Genomic DNA, 27,462 nt, shown 5'->3' with positions numbered 1-27,462 from the left:
AGCAATATGACAAGGAATTGCCCACTCCCTACAAACTGCAGCAAAAGCAACACTTGGGTGCCAAAAACCACCACCATGGAACCCATAGTACGATCAGGAGTGTCGTAATGCTACTGATGTGAAAAACGCAGCGTATAGGGCAACCCTACAGACAGTAGCAACACGTAACGTGATGGAGAATTATCGGGAGAAAAGGAGAGAGGAGAAACGTGTTTTCAGAAAAAAGAAGAAATAACAAGAAAAACGTGAGCGTGAGCAAATCGAGATGTACAGGAGTCAGAATGAACTCCGGAAATTTTACTAACGAGTAAAACACCAAACCGAAGGCTTTGGTGCAGGCAAATCCTTCTGTAGAGATGAAGAAGGAAACCTGGTGACAGATACAGACAGCGTGTTGAGGATCTGGAAGGAGGATTTCGAAAAGCTACTGGTATCAAATAGTGGTGATGACGAAGATACCCCAGAATAAGAGATGATGGTATAGAGTGTATACCACCTAGCCAAGATGAGGTCATAAAAGCAATTAATCGGCTCAAGAACAACAAAGCAGCAGGAGCCGATGGGTTACCAGCCGAACTATTCAAGACTGGTGGCCAGATGCTGGTCATAAGCATGCACCATCTGATTAGCACAATTTGGCTAGATGAATGCATGCCCAATGATTGGAATCTCAGCATCCTGTGTCCCGTGCACAAAAAAGGAGACAAGACGATATGTGCCAACTATAGAGGAATAAGTCTCCTTCCCATCGCATATAAAGTGATATCCAGTGTGCTGTGTGAACGATTGAAGTCAATGGTCAATGACATCATCGGACCATACCAATGTGGCTCCAGACCTGGCAAATCCACCATTGACCAGATTTTCACTCTGCACCAAATCCTGGAAAAGACCCACGAAAAACACATCGACCCATACCACATATTTGTCGACTATAATGCCGCATTCGACAGCCCTATCCGTTCAGAGGTGTTTAAAGCCATGTCTGCGTTCGGCATTCCTGCAAAATTAATACGGCTATGCAGGTAACTTTAAGTGGCACAACGTCAGCAGTTAAAGTAGGAAAGGACCTATCGGAGCCCTTCAATACCGAACGAGGATTCAGACAAGGTGACAGTTTGTAGTGTGAACTTTTTAAAATCCTACTGGAAAAGGCCATACGAGACGCAAAGGTGAACAGAAATGGCACTCTGTACACCAAACAACACATGTTACTCGCCTACGCCGATGACATCGATATAATGGGTCGAACATTGCGAGCGGTAACAGCCACCTTTGAACAAATTGAAAAGAAGTCTGCCAAAGTGGGTCTGGCAGTAAACCGCGAGAAGACCAAGCTGATGGTATCAACGCGCAAGACGTCCAGTAGACTCGGACCAACTGTGGAACTTGAGAACTACAGCTTCGAGGTAGTTAAATGCTTTATATACCTTGGTACCGCCATAAATAAAACGAATGACATCAGTTTTGAAATTCGGAGAAGGATTGTGATGGCCAACAGATGCTACTATGGTCTAAGTAAGCAGTTTAGAAACAAGGCCACCTCCCGCCAGACCAAACTCACACTTTACAAGACGCTGATACTACCCGTGCTATTATATGGATCAGAAGCATGGGTACTTGCGCAAGCCGATGAGGCAGCTCTTGGGGTGTTTGAGAGAAAAATTCTCCGAAAGATCTACTGGCCGATCTGCGTCGACGGTGAATATCGGCGTCGAATGAACCACGAGCTTTAAAATTTATACGCGGACATCGACATAGTCAGTCGTATTGAGCTGCAGCGACTACGGTGGCTAGGTCATGTTGTGCGGATGAATGAAAATGCCCCAGCTCAAAAGGCATATAAAAATGAGCCTACTGATGGTTCCCGTAGAAGGTGAAGGCCACGAATTAGATGAAAAGACCAAGTATAAAACAACATCTTGGAACGTGGTCTTCCAAATTGGTGGACTTGCGCACTAAACCGACGCGCTTGGAAATCTTTTTTAAGCTCGGCTTATGGAACAAACGTTCTGTAACAAGCCAGCTAAGTAAGTAAGTTCCCTACTGAACTCCAATTATTCTACAAATTGTCTTTCTCATATTTAAACTTATAAAACACATGTTTCTGTCCCGAAAATGTTCACTGGGTTCCCACATTAGTTTAAATGTATTACAAACAAGCCATCGTAACATAACCTAAATACAGACTAATGTTATTCTCAATTCAAAAGATTTTCAAGTTTTTTTTTGTTTTTTGGCAAAATGAAAACGTGTGTTTTTGGCTGATAAAAAATACCGCCCGTAATACAAATTGAATAAAATTGCCAAGTTTATTGCCATGTTTTATAACTAAATTTGCTTAGCTTGAACAGATATTACAATTTCTTGGCAATGTCTTTATAAGTAAGTGAATGTGTTTATAAATTCAAAGGAGATACGAAGCAACAAGAACAACAATAATGATAAATTGGACACACAAAATGTTAACCTTAGATTTTGCAAAGAAAACTTTTAAATTAATGAATTTCAGTTTTTTGTGTCTTTTTTTCAATAGCTAAGAAGAAAACGAATAGTAAATGGGAGATATAAGGTATGCAACAAATGTTGGGTTTTCAAAAATGTATGTTAGTATTTAATTCAAATATATAAATATTCAGGAATGTTATTTCAAATAAAACCAGTATGTCTGACGGGCCGACTATATGATGATAACCTTCACCACTGCGATAAATTCGTTTATGCATTCATGCATCCTATCAGGCGATGCATTTTTGAAGGACCAGTGGCTTTAAATTGAACCAATCAAATATGACATTTTGATCTATATATGAACCGACTTAAGTCAAACGACACATACACCATTCTGCAACCTATGCTACATTTCATTTCAAAGATATTAAGATTTTTTGTGTGCAATAGGACAAAATAGGCAATATTTTGGTACTATTTACTTCAAATCGAACGAAAATATATACATCAGATATAGCTAAATCTGAGCCAATTTCCACGAAACAGTCCACACATTAGATTATACTAATTTCTGTATATAGGTGCTATATCTCAAAAATGAACAGATTTTCACGAAACCATCAATACCCAGTGCCAAATTTTGTGTCACTCAGCAAAAATTTGGGCCTTACATAAAATCTGACGAAAATATATATGGGAGCTATATCTAAACCTGAACCGATTTCAGTAAAAATTTCCTCACAGAAACGTTGTGCAAAATTTCGTATCAAACAGCCCAACATTGGTTCTTTGATGCATCATTTACTTAAAATCGGACAGATAAATATGTATATGGAGATTATATCAAAATTCGTGATTGGATCAAATAAGTGAGATCCAAATACACAAGCAAACTAGACTCAATTCAGTACGCTATTTGAAATTTCGTGCAAATCGAAATATATACAGGGTTTTTGGTACACCATTTACATTAAATCGGACGAAAATATATACGGCAGCTATATCAAAATCTTAACCGATTTTCACGAAACACACATCATTCTAGACTTAATATAGTACACTGTACCAAATTTCGTGCAAATAGAAAGATGGATAGGAACTTTCGTGCACCAATTACTCAAAATCGGACGAAAATATATATGAGAGCTATATCTAAGTCTGAACCGATTTCCACGAAACTTAGCACATATCATTCTAGATTCAATTCAATACGCTATGCCAAATTTCATGCAAATCGAAGGATAGTCCTTATATATCCTTCGATTGGTGCACCATTTACATTAAATCGAACGACACTATATATGGGCGCTATATTTAAATCTGTATCAATTTTCACGAAACGTAGCACACATCACTCTAGTCTTAATTCCGTACGCTGTGCTAAATTTCGTGCAAATCGAAGGATATATAAGGTCTTTGGTGCACCATTTACATAAAATCGGACGAAGATATATATGGGTGCTATATCTAAATCTGAACCGATTTTCCCCAATTTCAATAGGGTCCTTAGGCCAAAAAAAGAGCTGTACCAAATTTCATCCAAATTGCTTTATAAACGATACCTTTATTTTGTTTACAATTTAACACCAACAGACGGACGGACGGACGGACATGCAAAAATCGGCTCAGAAAGTGATTCTATTCTATATATTCTCAAAAGGACCCATGTGTCTATCTCGTTTCCTTTTACATGTTACAAACATATGCACAAAGATGTAATACCCTGTACCACAGTGTGGTATATGGGACCTATATTTAAATGTGAACTGATTTTCAGGAAACTTAGCACACATCATTAAGTACGCTGTGACAAATTTCATCAAAATCGGACGGACGGGCATGCATAAATCGACACAGAAAGTGATTATATACATATTCTCGAAATGAACTATGGGTCTATCTCGTTTCCTTTTCCCTGTTATATATGAACAGAGTGTGGTGAAGGGTATAAAAAAGGGACTACCCTCAAAAGAGGGCGAATATAAATAATTTTTGGGAGGAAGATTTGTTACCAAATACGACTACAAAATACCACGTTACACATAATTCGCTTAAAAAATATGCTCAAAATATATTTAAAAGTTGGGGTACCGTACAAGAATAAGTGGACCCATCTTTATATTTTTTAGTGGAGGAATATGGTGCCCAATAAGTAACCAATGTACCAAATTTCAGCGAATTCGGTTAAAACGCGTCCAAGCGCCCCAAAGTACCGAAAATGAGAGCTATGCTTAAACGTGGACCGATATTGAAGTTGGCCTGCCTGCAGGCAAAATACAACTCTATGCAAAATGTTGGTGATCTATCTCAATTCGTTTAGAGGCCAGAGTAATTTCAACATAGAATTTTACGCTGTTCAATATATGTGCGTTATAGCGTCGGAAATGATTATTTCGATGATTTACAGATGGAAAAAACACACTTCATATACCCTCTATACTATGTGTGTCAAGAGATCTCCTGTTAAAGACATTTCTACCAAATATGTTGGAATGTGTTGTGGCTAAAACCTAAGAGTGTGTGAAGTATCTGCTGTCTATGTATGGTCCAAGACGAGTTAATGGCTTATGGAAGCATGTGGAATATGTTATGCAGAAATCTTATACAACAAACTAAAGGGTACAATCGTTAGAACCCTATGAGACCTGTTGAATGTCCATTTCAAGGGTATATCTATGGTATTGTGAAAATTGTGAAGAGTGCTCTGCTTGCTTAAGGGCTATAGAAGATTATTTGCCTCTGAAAGTCTGACGAAGACCTTTGTCGTTGAATATACACGAATAATTAAGTGTATATATAAGTAATTAACAGTTTTCCACAGAAGTGGCTAAAGGTTGGCATCACATTTCTTGATTAATAAAACACTTCTCTCCACAAATATTTCAATACTGAAGATGAAGAGTAGCTGAGTTTTTCCAACTTGAGTATCTGTAATTTGATAGTTAATTTTCTCAAAGCATAGTGCCCATATAAAGGCCCCTACCGATTTAAAGAATTTAAATTTAAGGGGACCCCCCATTCTCGGGGTCAATTTTTTGTTTTGATTTAATTCGAATCTACACTAATTCAAGAATGTCCCGACAAAATTTCTTTAAACGCGTTTTTCTCTTTTGCGATGGCGGGCACGATAACTCAAAAACTAATAACCCAATCGATTCCAATTTTTACACGTTTCTCTGTGAGCGTGTAGCTATCGTATGAACTTGGATAAAGCCAATCGGTGAAGATGTTTCTTATTTTGTAACTTAATTTTTGGTCAAAAATCGACGATTTTCCAAAAATATTTTTTTAAAGGTCCGCCATTTTGTTAACTTTAGAGCGAAGTCAATAATCCTAGTTCATACGAGAGCCAGACATGTACTCGTTGAAATTTTCGGATTCCGATGTTCCAGTGACGAGTTATCATGCCCGCCAACAAAAATAAGGACTTTTCTTTAATCACAAAAAACAACAACAAAAAATGTTTGTAAATTATTTTTCTTCCTTTTTATACCCTCCACCACACTGTGGTACAGGGTATTATGTCTTTGTGCATATGTTTGTAACAGGCAAAAGGAAACGAGATAGACACATGGTTCCTTTTGAGAATATGCATAGAATCACTTTCTAAGTCGATTTATGCATGTCCGCCCGTCTGTCTGTCTGTCCATTTTAAATTGTAAACGTAGTACAGGTCGCATTTATGATCCGAATTGGATGAAATTTGGCATAGGTCACTTATTCGACCCAAGGACGAACCCTATTGAAATTGGGAAAAAATCGGTTCAGATTTAGATATAGCTCCCATATATATATTTAACCGATTTAATGCAAACGGTCCCTATATATCTTTCGATTTGAACGAAATTTGGCACAGCCTAATCATTTAGGTTTAGAATGATGTCCGCCAAGTTTCGTGAAAATAGGTCCAGATTTAGATATAGCTCCCATATATAGTTTCGTCCGATTTCATGTAAATGGTGCCCAAAGTCCCTATATATCTTTTGATTTGCACGAAATTTGGCATAACGTACTGAATTAAGCCTAGAGTGATGCCTGCCAAGTTTGGAGAAAATCGGTCCAGATTTAGATATAGCTCCAATATATAGTTTCGTCCGATTTGATGTAAATGGTCCACCAAAGTCCCTATATATCCTTCGATTTGCACGAAATTTGGCATAACGTACTGAATCGAGCCTAGAGTGATGTCGGTCAAGTTTCGTGAAAATCGGTCAATGTTTAGATATAGCTCCCATATATATTTTCATCCGATTTAATGTAAATTTAGTCCAGAATGATGGGTGCCAAGTTTCGTGAAAATCGGTTGAGATTTAGATATAGCTCCCGTTTGAAGTCGATTTACATACTTTTGGCCCATTGTTACAAACGAAAGATATGTTTATGGATAGATCTAGGTAGACTCACATTTAGATAAATATCATCAGCTGTATAATATACCCATAGTGGTGATATAGTCGGCCCCGTCCGACTTTACTTCTTTCCTTACTGGTTAAATCTTCAAATATATATGTGCAAAGTTACAAACCTAAACAAGCATTGGTATTCATTTACCAGCCCATTTAAAATCTGAAAAATAAGAAATCGAGAATTGGGGGGGGGGTCCCTTAAGGGCTACAGAAGATTATTTGCCTCTGAAATTCTGACGAAGATCTTTTCCGATGAATATACACGAATAATTAAGTGTATACATAAGTAATTCAAAGTTTTCCACAGAAGTGGCTAAAGATTGGCATCACATTTCCTGATTAATAAAATACTTCTCTCCACAAATATTTCAATACTGATCCGTGGTTTTATGTTATATTAAAGTTGAAGAGTAGCTTAGCTTTTCCAACTTGAGTATCTGTAATTTGATAGTTAATTTTCTCAAAGAATTTAATTTTAAAGAAGAAATTTGTGTATCCTGAAATCCTATTACACTTATGGAATACCCGTAATTGTATATCATTGCCCACAGTTCTATCTACCTCTGGAAACCTCATACTTGATAATGTTTTCTTAGTTTTGGCAACTTTCGAAATTCACTTCAAATGTGTAACAAGTACTGACCCAGTAAACTACACAAATTACAAGATTTTTGCAAAGCTACTTTCATTTTTATTTTGTAATAAAACAACAACAACAAAATCCCCTTCACAGCAGCAGCAATCAGGGAATAAAAACCACAAATGTAATATTTCATTTTCTTTACCCGCAATCATGGTTTGGAACATTTCCAAACAAATGAACAGATAAAGAGAATCAAAAAACAACATTTGCCATCATTATTAGGCCTTGATTAAAAAATGTTACGTCTCCTTTCAATTTCCCTTTGTATTTTATTTTCACTTTCTTTTTGCTGATTTTTCCACCCATAGTCCGTTTAAATGTCGTTTGTTGTTCGACATTCATCGCTTTACACTTTATACAAACACATGTTAGGAGATGAATGGTACATATTTAAGATAATTTAGATTAAATGTGATATTAGCCCCATTTAAGAAATGATACTAAGGGACGAAAAATAAAAATCAAAACAAACGATTCACTTTCATCTTCCTTAGCTGTTGTTTAAGAAGGACGTCACAGAGTGTTGTAACAAAAAAGAGAAAGATTGAGCTAGGGGAGAAATGACAACTTAAAAGAGAACAGAATAATGTGCTAGCAGTAATCGTAAAAGATTTGCTTCAAAATTGCAATGGCTGGTAATTGTGAAAGGAAGAAAAAAAAAAACAAATGTGGAACAATTCAAGTGGTCGAAAATAGATGAAATTTTGGGTGGATAAAATGTTGCCAAAAGGGTGACTCTAGAATGGATTAAATATTTTTTGTTTCCCTAAAAATGCAGTGGAAATATTCTTCCTGTCTTTCAAAGTCCATCTAAATTCCAACTAAAAATGTCCGATGGTCAATAAAAAAAGCAGCATAGTTGGACGAGACTGACGATATGATATCCTTCACAAATACCACTGAACCTGAACTTTCTGAGGAGCTAAATTCACAGCCTGGATAAATTTTGCGATATTTGCATTCCCTTGTGTGGTAATTGAAATTAAATATCATATCAGAATATATTTGCAATTTTGCATCAAACACTCGAAACTTTTACGAATCCTATATTTCCGGCAAAGATGATCCATTTGACCAAAAAACTGCTCTACTTCTCAAGGCCTTCAAATCATAATATAGAATTTCAATATACCACAGATTAGGCAGGACCATTATGTGAGGGCTGGTCCTATATGGAACATTTTCTAGAAGCTTCGTCAAAAATCATCTCATTTTCAAAATATTCTCCAAAGAATACATTACGGACACTGTGGTGGAAAATCGCGGATAAGACCTTCACAATATCGAAAATGGGAGAGACACTTATGTCGAGAATATAATAACGCTTTATCTTATATTGAAAATGTTCTCCGGACATGTTTATTTTCCCGACGGGTAACTTACATGGGGCTAGTCAAAATCTGGACCGATGTCGACAATTTTCTCCAAATATGTGTTAGCCCTTCAAACCACAGGTCTTCAATTGTCTTAGAAAATCATTCTTAAACCATCCAAGGCCTTCGATTGTCTTTGAAAAAAATATTTTTCAAAAATCCAGTTTAACAATTGTCCTTGAAAAATATTCTTAAAAAAACCCAGGGCATAAATTTTTAAAAAAGATTGAAAAAATATTATTAAACCAGGAAGAAAAGTCGGACTGGGCGGCCTATATGATACCCTTCACCACTTTAGGTATATTGCGCATATGTATCCTTACATTTGCATGTCAATGTTCCCTTAGAAGGAACATACGCATGTCCTTCTGCAACCTATGATAAATTTAATGTCATTCGGGCAGATTTACGCAGACGACTTTCTGCGTAGCATGGGACAAATTTATGAAAAACGTTTTATAGCAAAATTGATACACGCTATTCGGTACGCCGCACTGATAAAAATGTTATTTCAATCAGACACTCGTTCGAAATACATGTGGAACCTATGGCTGTAACTGGACCAATCTCAATTTGATACATTGTTGAAAATTTCGAAAATATATATGGGAGCTATATCTAAATCTGAACCTATTTTCACAAAACTTAATACTCATCATTCTAGACTCAATTTAATACGCTATGCCAAATTTCGTGTCAATCGAAGGATATATAGGGACTTTAGTGCACTATTTACTCAAATCGGACGAACTATATATAGGAGCTATATCTAAATTCTAGACTCAATTCAATACGCTATGCCAAATTTCGTGCACATCGAAGGATATGCAGGGACTATGGTGCACTATTTACCTAAAATCGGACAAAAATATATTTGGGAGCTATATCTAAATCTGAACCGATTTCAACAAAACTTGGCATGTATCAACCTAGACCTAGTTCAGTACTCTGTGCAAAATTTTGTCTCAATCGGAAATTATTGGGAGTTTGGTGCACCATTTACCTAAAATCGAACGAAACTATATATTGGAGCTATATCGAAATCTGAACCGATTTTCTCAAATTTCAATAGGGTTCGTCCTTGGGCCAAATAAGTGGCAGGTGTCATTTCATTCAAATCGGATCATAACTGGGACCTATACTTTGTTCACAAAAATTCATGGACGGACGGACAGACAGACGGACATACATAAATCGACTCAGAAAGTGATTCTATGCATATTCTCAAAACGAACCATGGGTCTTTCTCGATTCCTGTTGCCAGTTACAAGCATATGTACATAGACATAATACTCTGTACCGCAGTGGGGTTAAGGGTATAGAAATCCAGGCTTTAGATCAGTGAAGGTAAAAATACTTGCATTGGTATTTGTATGTTATTCTCCCGCCTATGCCAAACAAACGGCAAATCTAAACTGAGAGAGAATACGTGTGGTTTGTTGTCACGAAAACGTAAAGGGCTGAGCAACACTGCAACACTTTAGGTAGTCCTTTAAAAATGATTCTTTAATAATAATCAAAAATATTCTTTAAAAAATCCATTCCTTGTGTGGAATATTTTCAAAAATATTCTTAAACCAGTGAGCGGAGCAGTATAGTCGGATGGGGCCGACCATAGGATACCATACACAACTTCCATGAAAATATAACTTTCTGTGGTTCTATATTCTGAGATTGGGCAATATTTCGATATTTGCATACTTTTGATTGGCTAGAGGTCAGCAAATGTTACTAATAATCAGTACAGCCCCTCTAATTACTTGTCCAGATTCCCTTCACCGTGGGTTGTGTTGTGATGTTCGGCTTTCGACTCGGAAAGTACAAATAATTAAGTTTTCGGTCCACTTCATCCGAAAAATTATTATCTGATCATCACGTAACAGTTTAGGCGTTGGCCTTGACCATAACTGGAATTTCATGGAACATTTCAAAGCGATCAGCTCTATATTTCCGCCCTCTAATGTTAATCGATTACTAAATAATATATGAATACGTAAGCACCTGTACATATTTAAGTGTAACACCCGCATCCGAGTACCTACGACAATATAATTGGCATCAATTTAAAGGCCAGCCACTCCTCTTGGATATACTATCAACCTCTCGGGTCTATGTCCTTCAGGAGTAAATATATACGCCATAGAATACAAATGTTGTCATTTTTCACACAAAAGTTAGGGTCCATTTGACCCGCTAAATATTGACCGATCTCTATATAAAACCAGTAAGGAAAGTAGTAAAGTCGGACGGGGCCGACTATATGATACCCTTCACCACTATGGGTATATTAAACAGGACTATTAACATGAAATTGGATGAAATATAATATGTTATATTTATCTAAATGTGAATCTACCTAGATCTGTCCATAAAGAATGTAAATCGACTTCAAACAAATATAAATAGGTCATCCGTTGGGCTATGCCTGTACTTCTAGAAAACGCAACTACGTAATTCTATGCTCAATTTTGTACGTTGTGCAAAATTTGATGTCAATCTGACTATCATGAGGAGTTTGATGCCCAATTTACTTGAAATCGGGCGAAAATATATATGGAAGCTCTATCCAAATATTAAGCGATTTCAAACACACTTGTCACAGGTGCGTAAATTACTTATAATCAGTCTATAAGGCAGACACACTCTAGGCTCAATTCAGTACGTTATGCCAAATTTCGTGCAAATCGAAAGATATATAGGGACTTTGGGGCACCATTTACATAAAATCGGACGAAACTATATATGGGAGCTATATAGAAATCTGGACCGATTTTCTTGAAACTTGGCAGACATCACTCTAGGCTTAATTCAGTACGTTATGCCAAATTTTGTGCAAATCGAAGAATATATAGGGACTTTGGGGCACCATTTACATGAAATCGGACGAAACTATATATGGGAGCTATATCTAAATCTGGACCGATTTTCACGAAATTTGGCAGGCATCATTCTAGACCTAAATGATTAGGCTGTACCAAATTTCGTGCAAATAGAAGGATATATAGGGACCGTTTACATTAAATCGGTTAAATATATATATGGGAGCTATATCTAAATCTGAACCGATTTTTCCCAATTTCAATAGGGTTCGTCCTTGGGCCGAATAAGTGACCTATTGCAAATTTCATTCAAATCGGATCATAAATGCGACCTGTACTTTGTTCACAAAAATACATGGACAGACAGACGGACAGACGGACGGACGGACATGCATAAATCGACTTAAAAAGTGATTCTATGCATATTCTCAAAAGGAACCATGTGTCTATCTCGTTTCCTTTTGCCTGTTACAAACATATGCACAAAGACATAATACCCTGTACCACAGTGTGGTGAAGGTATAAACAGGCATGCTTATTCTTTGGCCCGATCCCCGTCCTCTGGAGCGACCAGAAAAACCGACAACAATAAAGTTTTTGGTCCATTTCTGGTCTTCATTGACCAGAACCCATCCTACATGCAAAATTTCGTGAAGATTGGTCCATAACTGTGGCCGGTATCGTGTTTACAAATTATAATGGACAGACGGACGGACGGACACATGTCTAGATCGATTCAGATAGTCGAGATATGACGATCGGTATACTTAAAGGTGGGTCTAGGACCAATATTTCGTGACGTTACAACAACATAGTTGTGTAGGGTATAAAAATCCACGCATGATCTTAAAAAATTCAAAATTTGTGTTTTTGTAAAAAAAAAACTATTCCACTCCAATATCCTGGCCTCAGGATTGCTTATTTTCCGATTTAATCTTGCGATGAACATGAAAACGAATGTGAGCATAAAGTAGAAAGAAGAAATTGCATGCAAGAATTACACCATCAATGCCAAAGAAGTAGGAGAAAAAAAGGAAAAAAAAGAAAAGCGGAAAATCAAAGGCAAAATAAATACAATATGTAGTGCAATGGCGGGGTGAGGGAGGTGACACATAAAGCAACAAAGAAACGTATGTTTGTTTGTGTAAGTAATATATTAAACCCCTGCAGTTCATCTATTCTAGAATGTGAAACATAGCAGGCTATATGGTTCTGCCCTGCACTGAATCTCTTTCGCTCTCCGGTACTTACCATTATGGGTAGCAGCAATTCATGCGTTTCGTTGCCACGCCACAAATGTGAATCCTGCGGTACATTGGGTATTTCACATTCGAGCGAATTGATTTTCTCTTGCAAACGACTTAGAATCCTAGGTCGTACAATTGGTTTTGTTGCGGATTTTGTGGGATTTGTTGAATGGGATGATACCGACGATGTAGGCCTCCATGTGGGTGGTGGATAGACATAGGAGGGTACCATATAGGATTGCGGATCGGATGATGATGCGGGTGGTGGTGCTGAAGAAGTGCTGGAGTAGGATTTTCCTGATGTTGAGGATGGTGCTAAGATTTGTGATGAAGCAGCATCACCAGCAGCAGAAGGCAATGCTGAAGATGTTAAATTATTTGATCTTGCTTCCTGTGGTTTGGAACTGGTCAAAGTAGTTGGATTAGTTGTAAGCAGTTGAGTACTTGTCGTTGTGGGTGATGCTGATTGTGCTGCTGTGTCGGTGTTAGTTTTATGGTCAGGTGTTACTGTAGAGGATTTGTAAGTTTCGGTTCTTTGAGAACCATCACCCTCACCATTGTTGTTGTTATTGTTGTTGGGTATTATGGTTTTTATCAACAATTTGGCTTTTTTCAATTCTTTGTGAAACTTTTTCGTTGTTGTAGAGGTGGTGGTAGCGGTGAGTAATTCAGCATTAATTCTGGTGGTAGTGGAGCCTATATTCGTACTCATGGTGGTGGGAGGTGTGTCCAACGAGTCACTCTTGTTGTGCTGGTGCTGCTGCACTGTGACTCTCTTTATGGCCAAACTTTTCTGTGGCTGTTCATGAATCTCTTCTAGTTTGGCTATTTTTGGAGAATGCAAAACCGCAAAACTATTCAAAGTCATGGATGAGGCACCCCTACCAGCCTGAGGAGTTATGTCGTCTTCTTTTAACAGGTTCATGGAGTCAGGATGGGAATGTGACTCAGATTGTTGTTGTTGTTGCTGCTGCATCTGCTTGTTTTTATGTTGCAACATTTCATTGTAGAGCTCTTTGCTGTTGTAGAATTTCGTTGTGGAAAATTCCGGTTGTTGTCGTGGCACATGCATGGCATTTAGGTCGTGGCCGGGGGCTCCCTGTGAAATTCCTGCTCCCACTCCAGAGGTTGCAGATAATTCCTGGGCTAGAGGGGGATTTAAGTGCTGCTTGGGTTCATTTAAATTACTGCTAAATTTCGTATTGGCAAAATCGAAGTGTTGCATGGCATGATTGGCATCACTGGCAATGCGATGCATGGGAAAATCGAAACTTTTCTTAACGCGGCGCTCAATAAATTGTACGGGTCTCATAATGACCACATTGGGGGTAGGACCCCCAGCTGCAGTTGATACCTCCCTGGAACGATGGGTATTGGGTGGCGATTTTTCATGATTTACCATAAGTGTGGCAAAGGGTTTGTGGGTCGGTGTGGCCACAGGTTCTGCGGCCTTGGCTGTTGTGGTTTCCTCATTTTCCTCTTGTTTCCCATTGATATCGGTGGCAAATTCCTTTAAACGAAATTTCTCTTCAATTTCCGTAATGACCCCATCCTCCTCTTGTAAAACCTTGCCAGTGAAATCCACTGCCACCGGTGTGGCAGGATGCAGATAAGGACTCCAATTGATATTATGTTCATAGGGAGATTGATAGACTTTTTTGGGTTCCATTCTCAGTTTCGGCCCCACTGGATGTTCAAAATCCTCCACTTCGTTAGGCATTAGATTTTGTTTCCATTCTTGTTCTTCATTGAGATTTTTGGGGGTGAAAATTGTTCGCTCTGCTAGAAGTTTGTTGTTGGTTTCTTGGATCAAAGGTTTGAAATCATTGAGGGCAAGTTGTTCGGAATTTGTAGCAAATTCGTGGTTATCTGGATGAGGAGGCAGGGGTCGGGAGGTAATGGCCTCCTCGAAAATGTGCAGTTTTTCGGATTCCTCAATGCCAGTTGAGGGTGGAGAAATGGGGCTGGAGCTCTTCATATCATCATCTGCATGTGATGTGGTGGAGCTGGTATGAGTAGGCTGAGGCCGGGAGGTACTGTCTTCCTCGAAAATGTGTAATTTTTCATTTTCCTCAATGCCAGGGGAAGGAGAAGAGGAGGAGGAGGAGGTGGAAGTGGGATTACTGGTCTGCACATCTAAAATTTCCAAATTGGAGCTCCTTTGCTTCTCATCTAAAATTTCCCAATTGGAAGTGGGACTTCCTGTCTTCTCATCTGAATTTGCAGTACTAGAGCTAGGGCTTCTCCTACTATCCTTATTTAAATCGGTAGTGTTGGAGCTGGGTTCACTCTTCTTCTCATCTAAGTCTACAGAATTGGAGCTAAGAATCCTCCTACTCTCCTCATCTAAATTTGTAGAGCTGGAGCTGGAAATATCCCCATTTAAAATTCCCTGTTGTTGCTGCGGAATCGAAGTTGCCTGAAAATTACCGGAGATACTAGTGTCGATTTTAAATTGCTGGCTATCTGTGGCAATTTCCGTTGCATCTTCAGCAGCGTGAATTGTTGTAAAGGGAATATTTGTTGTGACAAACTTTTTCATATCCTCATGCTTTGGCTTCTTCTCTACCCTCTCCTCATCCACCTCCCCCTTGTTATCTGTTGCTGTCGCTTTTAATGTAATCACATTGTTCGGTGTATTCGCTGTCGTTGTTTGTGCATTTCCGTTTACTTGTTGCTGCTGCACTTCCGTTTCCTTTAGCATAGACACTTCCGTTGTTAATGTCTGTTGCTCTTTATGTGACTCATGTTGTTGTTCTGTTTGTTGTTGTAACTCCTTGTTGTTGATTATAGTTTGTTGTCCTGTCATTGTCATGATTTGTTGCTGGTCTTTTACACCATCCACAACAGAAGCATCCGAACTTTCCAAAGATTCTTTGTTTGTTGCCTCCATCCGTTCGGCAGCAATCTCGCTTGGCTGGTCTATTGTTGGTGTTAGTTTTTCCAACGTTATTGTTGTTGTTGTTGGTTTTTCACTTTCATTGACAATCGTTGTTGCTGGAGCATTTGAAGATGCCAGTGTGGGGGTCTGGGTCTCAGCAAAACGATTTTCTAAAGGTGTTGAGGGTATTGATGCCTCTGTAGAGCTGCTGGAGATAAACGGCTTGGCTTCTACCGAATCATGACTGGTTATTGTTGTAAAATGCAAATCATTTTCAATTCGCTTTCCCTTAACATCCAAAGGCACACTCGAAGAAGGTGTTGCCCCTGGTCTTACATCCTCCACAAGTTGACTCTTTTCTGTTGCTGTTGTTGTTGTTGTTGTTACTTTTGCAATATTTAATGCCCCAGTAATTTGGCTTGTCAGCAAGCCAAACAGCATTAATGTTATCCAATTGTTCGACATTTTTATATTTCTTTTCATTTTCATTTTTGTTTGTGAAAATTATTTAATTAATTTCATAAATTGCTCAGTTTGCTGCGACTTTGGTATTTTTATTTTTGAGGCTTATTAATTTTTTTTATTTATTTCTATATATCACTTGCCTTTTATTTCAAAAAATTGAAATTTCCCTTTTCACCACACAAAACTTTGTAATTTTTCAAAATTGTTGTTGGCATTTTATTTTATGCGCTTTTGTTGTTGTGATTTTTATGGTCATTGTGTTTTTGGTTACAATTCCATGTTTGTGGGCTTCTGTAAAGAAAAAACAAAAATAACAAAAAATGGCCGGTTATTAATATCCATAAATTATTAATAATTAATTTTCATAATTATAATTGTTTGTTTGTATGTATGTATGTTTGTGTGTGTCTGCGTTACATTTTAAATGACTTTTAATTAATTGCATTGTTCGTGTGGCTTTCATTTAAATCATTTCGTCCACATTGAAATAATTGTTCATTTTGTAATGGAACATAATTTCAATTGGTTGTTGGAGGGCTACTGTTGGTTAGTGGTGTTGTTTTGTACGTTTCATTTCGAGGGGAGAACATTTGCCATGACGTTCAACAAATAGCGAATATTTGACAAATTTAACGTTGAAATTAAATGATACCATCAATATTTTTTATTACCAATTAATGTTTAGTTTAAGACTTAAGACTTCTTTGGTGGATTTTCGTCTCATCCCTTCGTTTAAGGCAAAAATCCATTAATTTCTCGCACAAATTCATCAAATCTATTTGTAAACCACTGAGCTGATTAATATAGTCGGACGGGGCCGGCCATATAATATCCTAAACAGCTACCACTGAACTCTAAGTTTCGGAGCCTGGGCAATATTTCACGGAATTTGCACTCTCTTGACCGATTACAGGTCAACAGCTCCTCTGAGGCATTTTTTGCGAATCATGTTTTCCTGGAGCAAAATCTGCACAAAATTGCTTTGTCTATTTGACCCGCTAAATATTGATTAGTTGGCCAGATCGCCTTCCCCATGGAGTATATGTGATGTTCAGCTTGTCATTGCGGTGCCTAGAGAGACTAGATTAACTGACATAAATAAAGTTTTTATTCCATTTCATCACCGAAAATCGGATCCTCATGCAAAATTTCCACGCCATTAGCTGGAAATTGTTATCCTCATATCTAGACTAACTGAATGTGAGGCCGCCTGTCCATTATAATGGGTAAACACTGCAAGGGTCAAAGTTATGGACCAATCGTCACCAAATTTTACTTGTGGGACCAGTTCTGGCCAAAGAAGATCTCTATTGTTTTTTTTTTTTTACAATGATTCATTAATACTTAACTAGAGGCTACAATTATAACCCGAACATCATGGTATTTAACACCGAAAAATGAATCTGTCCGAGGATTAAGCATGGCTCTTTTCATGATAATGGTCAAATGGACACAGAATTTTGTGTGATCGGAATATACATACGCAGAAAATTTGAGTTCCGTGGTAGTTGTGTAGGGTATCGTATGGTCGGCCCCGTTCGACTATACTGCTCCGCTAACTGGTTAGTATTACAATTATTTTACTTGATGTTCCGTCTATGGTCAAAGACAACTCATATAGTTTTCAGAGGTGATCAGATGATATTGAGGGGCTGAAATGGACCGAACACTATATTTTTCTTCTGTCTTAGTCGCTCTAGATGCCACAATTATAAATCGAATATCTTAAACATTACATGGGACCGCTACTCCGGTTCAAAATAACCCAGATTTTTGTGTGTAAAATGATATAATTGGTATTTTATTGCGTAAATGTTCCATTGGGGGATAAATGGTTCGGAAAAGTTACCACTACACTATGGCTGATGGTTTGGGGAAATACTCCAGATAGTTTCGATTCGTTCATTCTTGTGACCGCAATTATTCCAATAAATGGGAATCCAAAATATAAAATTAAAACCAACTTGGTTGAAAAATAACCGGAAACTAGTCCAATATGGGTCATTTTTGGTAAATAGATTTTATATACAATCCCAAAATACCAAATTACAGGGGCGTAAAGGGGCGGTGCCCGCCCATTTTTCACAAATCTGATAATATTATTCTCCATATTTGGTGAAGCTAGCTTGTCAAGAAATATTTTACGTCGCTAAAATCGCGATTAAGTCATAGTGCAGTGTATGAAATGTTAGGGTCCACATATTTATTAGTACCATTATTCCATTGGACTTAATTTTAACACTGCTGTCATAAATTAAAAAAAAAAATAAATAAATAAAAAGTGGATTTTATTCGGCCGTGCCAAACTTTATATATATAAATGTGAAAAAAACTCTAGATGTGAAGAGAATCGGGAGGGATCGTTATATAGGAGGTATTACAAATAGTGCTCAAAAGCTATTTTGTAATCCGCAGGACACCAGAGCAACTAAATTATAAACCCTCTAGGATCGTTGTTATACTGCCCGACTTCGAAAGTAGAGAACCCAGATTGATATATATTTTTCAAGAGGATTTTGGATCTTACAATGCACCAGAAATATTGAAAAAGGAAATATGCACTTCATCTATTGTTGAGTACAGTCATATTTGGTCAACTTAAAAACGTGTTCCAAATAACAACATTTCACACCTAAATTGACATAAATAGTTGTGCTTATTGCCTATACTAACATGTTCATAAATAAATTATATCCTGCCATCCTATAAGTGGTGCATAATCTTGTACCATTTGTTATACCCTTAACCACACTGTGCTACAGGGTATTATGTCTTTGTGCATATGTTTGTAACAGGCACAAGGAAACGAGATATACGCACGGTTCCTTTTGAGAATATGCATAGAATCATTTTCTGAGTCGATTTATGCATGCCCGTCCGTCCGTCTGTAGATGTTAAATTTGGCGTAGTGTACTGAATTGAGTCTAGAATAATGTATGTCAAGTATCGAGAAAATCCGGTCAGATTTAGACATAGATCCCATATATATTTTCGTCCGATTTCAGGTAAATGGTGCATCAAAGTCCCTGAAAATATTTTCATTTGCACGAATTTTGGCATAGTGTACTGAATTAAGTCTAGAATGATGTGTGCAAAGTTTCGTGAAAATCGGTTTTGATTTAGATATAGCTCCCATATATATTTTCATCCGATATTAGGTAATTGGTTCACCAAAGTCCCCATATATCTTTCTATTTGCACGAATTTTGATATAGGGTACTTAATTAAGTCTAGAACCAAAAAATATCAAAGCGATCAGTGCTATATTTCCATCTTCTAGTGTGGTAATGGGTTACTAAATAATATATGAATACGTAACCACCTGTATATATTTAAGTGTAGCTCCAACATCCGAGTACATACGACAATATATTTGGTATCAATTTAAAGGTCAACCACTCCTCTTGGATATACTGTTAACTTTTCGGGTCTATGTCATTTAGATGTAAATATTAACGCCATAGAATACAAATTTTGACATTTTCACACAAAAGTCAGGGTACATTTGACCCGCTAAATATTGACCCATCTTTTTGAAAATAGGCATGCTTATTCTTTGGCCCGATCCCCTTCTCCCTGTGAAATTTTGCGATGTTCTGGCCATAATTGCTGCCTCTGGAGCGACTAGAAAATCGGACAAAAATAATGTATTTGGTCCATTTCATACCCTTAATATTAACCGATCCTTTCCAAAAATAGGGGTCTTCATTGGCCACAACCCATCCTACATGGAAAATTTCGTGAAGATTGGTCCATAACTGTGGACTGTTTCGTGCTTACAAATTATAGTGGACACACGGACGGACGGATGGATACACATGTCTAGATCGACTCAGCTAGTCGAGATATGACGATCGGTATACTTAAAGTAGGTCTAGGACCAATATTTCACGGCGTTACAAGCTCTTGGGGCTGCACAAAGCTATAATACCCTGACAACATAGTTGTGTAGGGTATAATGACAACATAGTTGTATAGGGTATAAAATTTGTACATATCAATCGAATGATAAATATTAGAGCAAAAATGATTTTTAGGAAAATAGTGGACATAATTTTTATTTAAAATTTTATAAACCGCAATTACGGTAGATTCGCCCGAAAAACACTTTTTTGGAAAATAAGAAAATTATTTTTTTTAAGATATTGATTATTGTCATTCAGGCGAATTAATTACATACTATTCTGGTATCACAGATACTGGTAGACTACAAGTGGAATATAACTGGCACCAATTCTCATAAAATCTACACCAGAATCCAATCCAATTATTTTTAATTTCCTAATTATAGATTTCATATTAAGTGAGAGACAAACAAAATAGTAATTTTTCGGGAAAATTCTTCCACAATCGTCTGTATCATCATGTAGAGAGATTTCATCGTCTTCCTCCTGTAATACAGATCTAAATCCTTCCATTAAAGTCAGTTCTTATTTTACGACAAATTTCCTGGAATTATCTTCAGTCGCATAAGTAGCCCTTAAGGAATGCCATCACCATAACATTTCAAATGAAATTACAGCAAGTGCTGGCTGGGGATAACATTTCGAATCAGTTACAAAGTCAATATTTATTTTTGTGTGTACAACAACTAAAGCAGACTTCGTTATTAGCATAATAGGTTTTGTATTTATTCATTTCTTTTTCAATTGAAAATCAAACTTATTACAGTAAGTTTTCAATTTTAAATTATTTGTATTTGTCTTTCGTCAATTGTTTGAAGATTTTTCGAAGAAAAACAAATGAAAATGAAAATAAAACATCTTAAGTGTTTATTTAGTTAAATATTAAAATTCCCTTCAAGTGTCGTTTAGGCAAATATTTATTCAAGTGAAAATTAAATGCCTTTGACTTGAAGATTGAAATCAATTTAAATGTTTAAGATTATTTCCGTACCAACCAAAAAAAGGAAGAATAAATAAATGATGACAGTATTTATCTATTGGTGTGTGTATGTATTGGTGTGGGTGCACGTGTGTGTGTGTACTTGCAGTATTGTTCCTTTTTATGGTTCACTGAGGATTTACGAAAACAAATAAAAATCCCCTAATGCAAATACACTAAAAAAATAATACTTCCATTGTAGCATTGGGCTAAAGTGTAGGAAAACACTTGCCAATGTTTATGCTTTTCGTTTATCCTTAGAAAATTGATTTTTATCGTTAAGGACAATGGCGGAAAAACAAAACAAAAACTGATGGATATATGTTTGCTTGTGTGTGTGTGTGTTTTTATGCCGAAAATGGAACAAAGCCCTAGAACAAAACAAAACCCATGTCGGAGATTTAGAAAACAAATTCTTTTGTTATGTGAATTTCCAAAGAAACGAGTAATCGATAGAATTTTGCAGTGCACATGACTGGCTTTACCAGTAATTACTGAGTTCGATGTGTGTATATTCAACAGAAAGTTTAATAAACTCGTAACGGAAGAAGAAAAAACTAAGAAATATTGGAAAGCAAAAAATATTTTTTCTAAATATAAGAGTTGATGGTTCTTCCTGCAGAAATTTTTATTTCTATGGATAAGCCAAATTGTTGCCCAGAAAATATTTAAAAACAGCCCCACAGAACAGTTGAAAATCTACTTCATCGAAGAGTTGAAGGACATCCCCATCGAACAGCTTAAAAACTACCCAATCACGACTATTTCAAGACTATCAGAACATAAACGTGAATTTTTAACAAATTGTTCTCCTTCCATGAAAGAGACTTTTTATAAAGAAGACCCTATGTTGAATTTTTCTCCATGACAATACCATTAGAAGCGCTCTGAGTCATTTCCATAGAAGAGCAGAAAGTCTTCTTAATAGAAAAAACACTTCGGTGGGGAAATGAGCATAAGCTCATCCAAATGTCGAAAATGTAACAGTGTCGTTGATTAAAAAAGATCCACTCCTAGGAAGAGCTCGAAAAAAACATTCTTTAAAAAATTCACACCTTGGAAAACATCGAAAAAATAATCATTAAAAATGGAAAAAAAATATTCTTTAAAACATCTACGCGTATTAAGGACTCGAAAATATACTCTTTAAAAAATCTACGACTTTTAAGGCCTCGGAAAAAATATTCTTAACCAGTAAGGAAAATAGTAAAGTCAGACTGGGCCGACTATATGCTATCCTTCACTACTTCTGGTATATTCTACATATGTATCCTAACAGACGTAGCGTGTTTGTTATATATCTATATCTGAACAGATTTCAGGGAAACTTGCCAGAGACTAGTTTATATTACTTCGTGCAAATCGAAAGATATGTAGGGACATTGGTACACAATTTACCTTAAATCGGACAAAGCTATATATGGGAGCTATATCTAAATCTTAACCGATTCTCTCGAAACTTAACATACATCATTCTAGATCTTATTTTACTACGCTGTGCCGATCTTCATGCAAATCGAATGATATATAGGGACTTTAGTGGACTATTTACCTAAAATCGGGGAAAACTATATATGAGAGCTATATCTAAATCTGAACGGATTTTCACGAAACATTGCAAATCATTCTATATTTAATTCAGTACGCTATGCCAAATTTCGTGCAAATCGAAAGTTGTTTAGGGACTTTGGTGCACCATTTACCTTACATCGGACGAAAATATATATGGGAGCTATATATAAATCTGGACTGAAACTTGGCACACTTCATTCTAGGTCTAATTCAGTACGCTGTGCAGAATTTCGTGCAAATCGAAAGTTGTTTAGGGACTTTGGTGCACCATTTACCTTAAATCGGACGAAAATATATATGGGAGCTCTATCTAAATCTCAACCGATTTTTCCCAATTTCAATAGGGTTCGTCCTTGGGCCAAACAAATGAGTTGTGCCAAATTTCATCCAATTCGGATCATAAATGCGACCTGTACTTTGTTTACAATTTAACATGAACAGACGGACGGACATGCATAAACCGACTCAGAAAGTGATTCTGTGCAAATTCTCAAAGAAGGCCTCGAAAAAATATTGTTTAAAAGTTATTTGCCTAGGAAGGCCTCGAAAAAATATTGCTTAAAAAATCTAAGCTTAGGAAGGCCTCGCAATAATATTGTTTAAAAGATATATGCCTAGGAAGGCCTCGAAAAAATCTAAACCAGGGAAGGCCTCGCAATAACATTGTTTAAAAGATATATGCCTAGGAAGGCATCGAAAAAAGCTACGCCTAAAAGGCCTCGAAAAAAGCTACGCCTAAAAGGCCTCGAAAAAATCTACGCATAGGAAGGCCTCGAAAAAATATTGCTTAAAAACCTAAGCTTAGGAAGGCCTCACAATAATATTGTTTAAATGATATATGCCTAGGAAGGCCTCGAAAAAATCTACGCCTAGGAAGGCTTGGAAAAAATATTGTTTAAAAAAATTCTTTGAAAATTATACGCCTTGGAAGGCCTTAAAAATATAAGATTTGAACAAACATGCGCCTAGGAAGACCTCAAAAAATACTCTTTACAAAACGTACAGCACAGAAGGCCTCGAAAAACAAATTTCTTTAATAAATTCAAGCTTTATTGGGTACTTGGATAAAATAAATCCACACCTATTTTGTTACATTAGAAAATAGTCTTTTATAGATCCACGCCTGTTTTTGTATTTGAAAAAATTTTTATTAAAAATTCAGGCCTTGAATAGCCCTTGAAAAATATTAAAAAAAATAAAAAAATTCACGCCATGAATAGTCGTCGAAAAAATATTCTTTAAAAATCCACGACTTGTACAGTCCTTGATAATACATTCTTTTAATAATCTAGTCCTTGAAAAATATTTTGTTTGAAATTCTCTCCCCTCCTCCTTTTTTAATCAACAAGCAAATATGTTAGAAACATCCTTCAAATGCACTATTTAATCTATGTTTGACACACAAAGCAAACTCAACTGACATGTGAACAATGCAAATAAAGTTAAATGTTGTAATTAAGTTATCAATCGTATCTGAAGTGTCATTAAATAAATATTATAACTAAATTAAATTTGCAACATTAAATTTTATTCGCAAATCACATAACAGTTTTGGCATCTTTCAAAAATTTAATACAAACCGGATAAAGACAGTCATATATTACATTAACTCCACCTCCCGAACGAGCAGACTTCCTGTAATATTGCATGTGTAAATATGCTAATGTATAACTGTATACAACCCCACTCCCATGCTGAGAGTGTGTGTGTGTGTTCACAATGTTAATTGTAATGATTACTTGTGCATGAAACCCTGCAATTATTTATGACCTATTGTCTCGTTGCACATAAATCAAATCGAAACTTCACACATACTTTGTGTGCATTGTCCAGAAACGGAATAAGAGGAGGTGTTTATCGTGTGTGTGGGGATGTATAGTTTTGGGTAGCATGGTAAGTATAGATGACAGTTTTAGAGCATTGCTAAATATCTGATATATGATATGGTAAACAATGGTGTGATGTTGGTTATCGTGTGTCTGTCTGGGGTTAATATTTATTGGAAATTGCAAAAAGTCTTTGAAAAATTTTATTTAGAAAGTCTTTGAAAAATATTATATAAAAATCCACGGAAATATATTAAAACCAGTAAAGAAAGTAGTAAATTGTGTCTATTTTATTGTAAATTAGTAATGAAAGTTCAAAAGTTGGACATGCCGACTATGTTATACCCTTCACCACATTGTAAATATACAGATATGATTGTACATACAAGATCTTGTTGGCAGAACAGACATAGCATATATATGGGAACATTAAATTAAATAAAACCAGTAAGGAAAGTAGTAAAGTCGGACGGGCCCGACTATATGACACCCTTCACTACTTTGGGTACATTCTACATATCGACGGCTCCGAACCATAGTATGCTAAGTCTGAAAAGTGAGTTTTTCAGTAGAAGCTTTCAAAGTATGGAAGTTTCTTTTATCGTACATGCCATGCTAAGTACATTTTTGCTTATAACTTTGGTTTGGATTGACCGATGATTACCAAAATTTCAGTGAATTTAAATTAAGGACCGTAGTATCCAAAAACGTAAAGAACTTTAAAACATGCTAAGTCGACTTAGCATACTATGGTTCGGAGGCGTCGATATGTCTCCTAACAGACTTCGCTTTTTGCGAAAGAACATTGACATGCAATTGAACAAACTTGAATATGTGATCTGGAACCTATGCTAAATTTCATTTCATTCGGGCAAATTTAAAGTCGTCTGCGTACAATGGGACAAATTTATGTAATTCGATTTTATTTACATAAATGAAATCTCAATTATATACCCGTTTGTAATATATATGGAAGCTGTGCCGGCATCTGCACCAATTAAAAGAGCTATAACGTCATTCCAGTCTAAATTTGATACGTATCGAGTCAACCGGTGCAACATTTACCTAAAATTCCACGAAAATACAAATGGGAGCTATATCTACATCTGAACCGATTTCAACAAAATTGTGTGTAAATCGTACACACGTTGGGTATTTAATGCACACTTTACATAAAATCGAAGGAAACTAAAAATGAGAGCTATATCTAAATCAGTACCGATTTTCACTAATTTTAAAATACATCATTCTAGACGCATCTGACGAAAATATATATGGGAACTATATCTAAATCTGAGCCGATTTTTACGAAGATCATCATTCTAGACTCAATTCAGTACGCTTTGTCAAATTTCGCGCAAATCGAAAGATATATAGGGACTTTGGTGCACCATTTACATAAAATCGGAAAAAACTATATATGGTAGTTATATCGAAAATCGAAAGACATATGGGACTTTGGTGGGCCATTTCTTTTAAATCGGACGAAAATATATATGGTAGTTATATAGTCGGACGGGGCCGACCATACGATACCCTACACAACTACCACGGAACTCTAACTTCCTGCGGATGTTTATTCCGATTAGAGGTCAACAGCACTTCTTCCTTACACTGACATATTTCCCGAATATTACTATTCATATTCAGTATTGTCCTTCTAATTAATTGTCCAGATTCCCTTCGCCGTGGGTTGTGTTGAGATCTTCCGTTAATTATTGGCAGCGACTCAAAAAAAAAAAAAAAACCAGTAAGGAAAGTAGTAAAGTCGGGCGGGGCCGACTATACGATACCCTCCACCCCTTTGGGTATATTCAACAGATGGAATCGTAACAGACGTCGCATTTTTGAAGGACCATATACATGTGATTCTGCAACCTATACTAAATTTTGATCAGATATAAAGTTTCTTCTTACAATATGACAAAATTATGTAAATAAATTTAAAGCAAAATATCGAAATCTAAATCGACTTCATCGAAACTTGTCACATGTTAGGTTACACTTATTTCAGTATGTTTTTACATTCGGCCATATTTTGAGTTCCTCATTTACTTATAAATCCAAATCTCGTGCAAATGGAAGGATATATAGGGATTTTGGTGCATCATTTACATAAAATCGGACGAAAATATATATGGGACCTATATCTAAACCTGAACCGTTTTTCACGAAATTTAAACCAGTAAGGAAAGTAGTAAAGTCGGACGGGGCCGACTATATGATACCCTTCACCACTATGGATATATTAAACAGGACTATTAACATGAAATTGGATGAAATAAAATATGTGATATTTATCTAAATGTGAATCTACCTATATATCCATAAGTTATATAAATCGACTTCAATCAAATATAAATAGGTTATCTGTTGGGCTATGTCTGTACTTCTAGAAAACGCAACTACGTTATTCTATGCTCAATTTTGTACGTTGTGCAAAATTCAACCTGACTAGCATGAAGAGTTTGATGTCCAATTTACTTAAAATCGGGCGAAAATATATGTGGAAGCTCTATCCAAGGTTATATAGGGACTTTGGTGCACCATTTACATGAAATCGGACGAAACTATATCTGAATCTGGGCCGATTTTCTCGAAACTGGGCAGACATCATTCTAGGCTCAATTCAGTACGTTATGCCAAATTTCCTGCAAATCGAAAGATATATAGGGACTTTGGGGCACCATTAACATGAAATCGGACGAAACTATATATGGGAGCTATATCTAAATCTGGACCGATTTTCGCGAAACTGGGCAGACATCATTCTAGCCTCAATTCAGTACGTTATGCCAAATTTCATGCAAATCGAAAGATATATAATGACTTTGGTACACCATTTACCTTAAATCGGAGGAAGATATATACGGGAGCTATATCTAAATCTGAACC

The 27,462-nt window shown here is 36.5% G+C and overlaps 1 protein-coding gene across 1 annotated transcript in view; it reads right to left on the bottom strand.

Moving 5' to 3' along the window:
• LOC133322268 (uncharacterized) overlaps nt 1-16,285 on the bottom strand; it is a gene marked incomplete at its 3' end in the record, with an annotated part of 48,068 nt that extends 31,783 nt beyond the window's left edge. The window contains exon 1 of the mRNA XM_061531283.1: nt 12,944-16,285. Within this exon, the coding sequence (XP_061387267.1) occupies nt 12,944-16,285 (3,342 nt within the window). The remainder of the gene's footprint in view (nt 1-12,943) is intronic.
• Between the last annotated feature and the right edge of the window lie 11,177 nt (nt 16,286-27,462).

Source organism: Musca vetustissima, unplaced genomic scaffold (assembly GCF_032173495.1).
Source record: "Musca vetustissima isolate MV318-11 ecotype Yass unplaced genomic scaffold, APGP_CSIRO_Mvet_v1 utg10401, whole genome shotgun sequence".
Taxonomy (NCBI): Eukaryota; Metazoa; Arthropoda; class Insecta; order Diptera; family Muscidae; genus Musca; species Musca vetustissima.
Note: the sequence above shows the minus strand (reverse complement) of the source record. Positions and strands in the feature narration are given on the sequence as shown.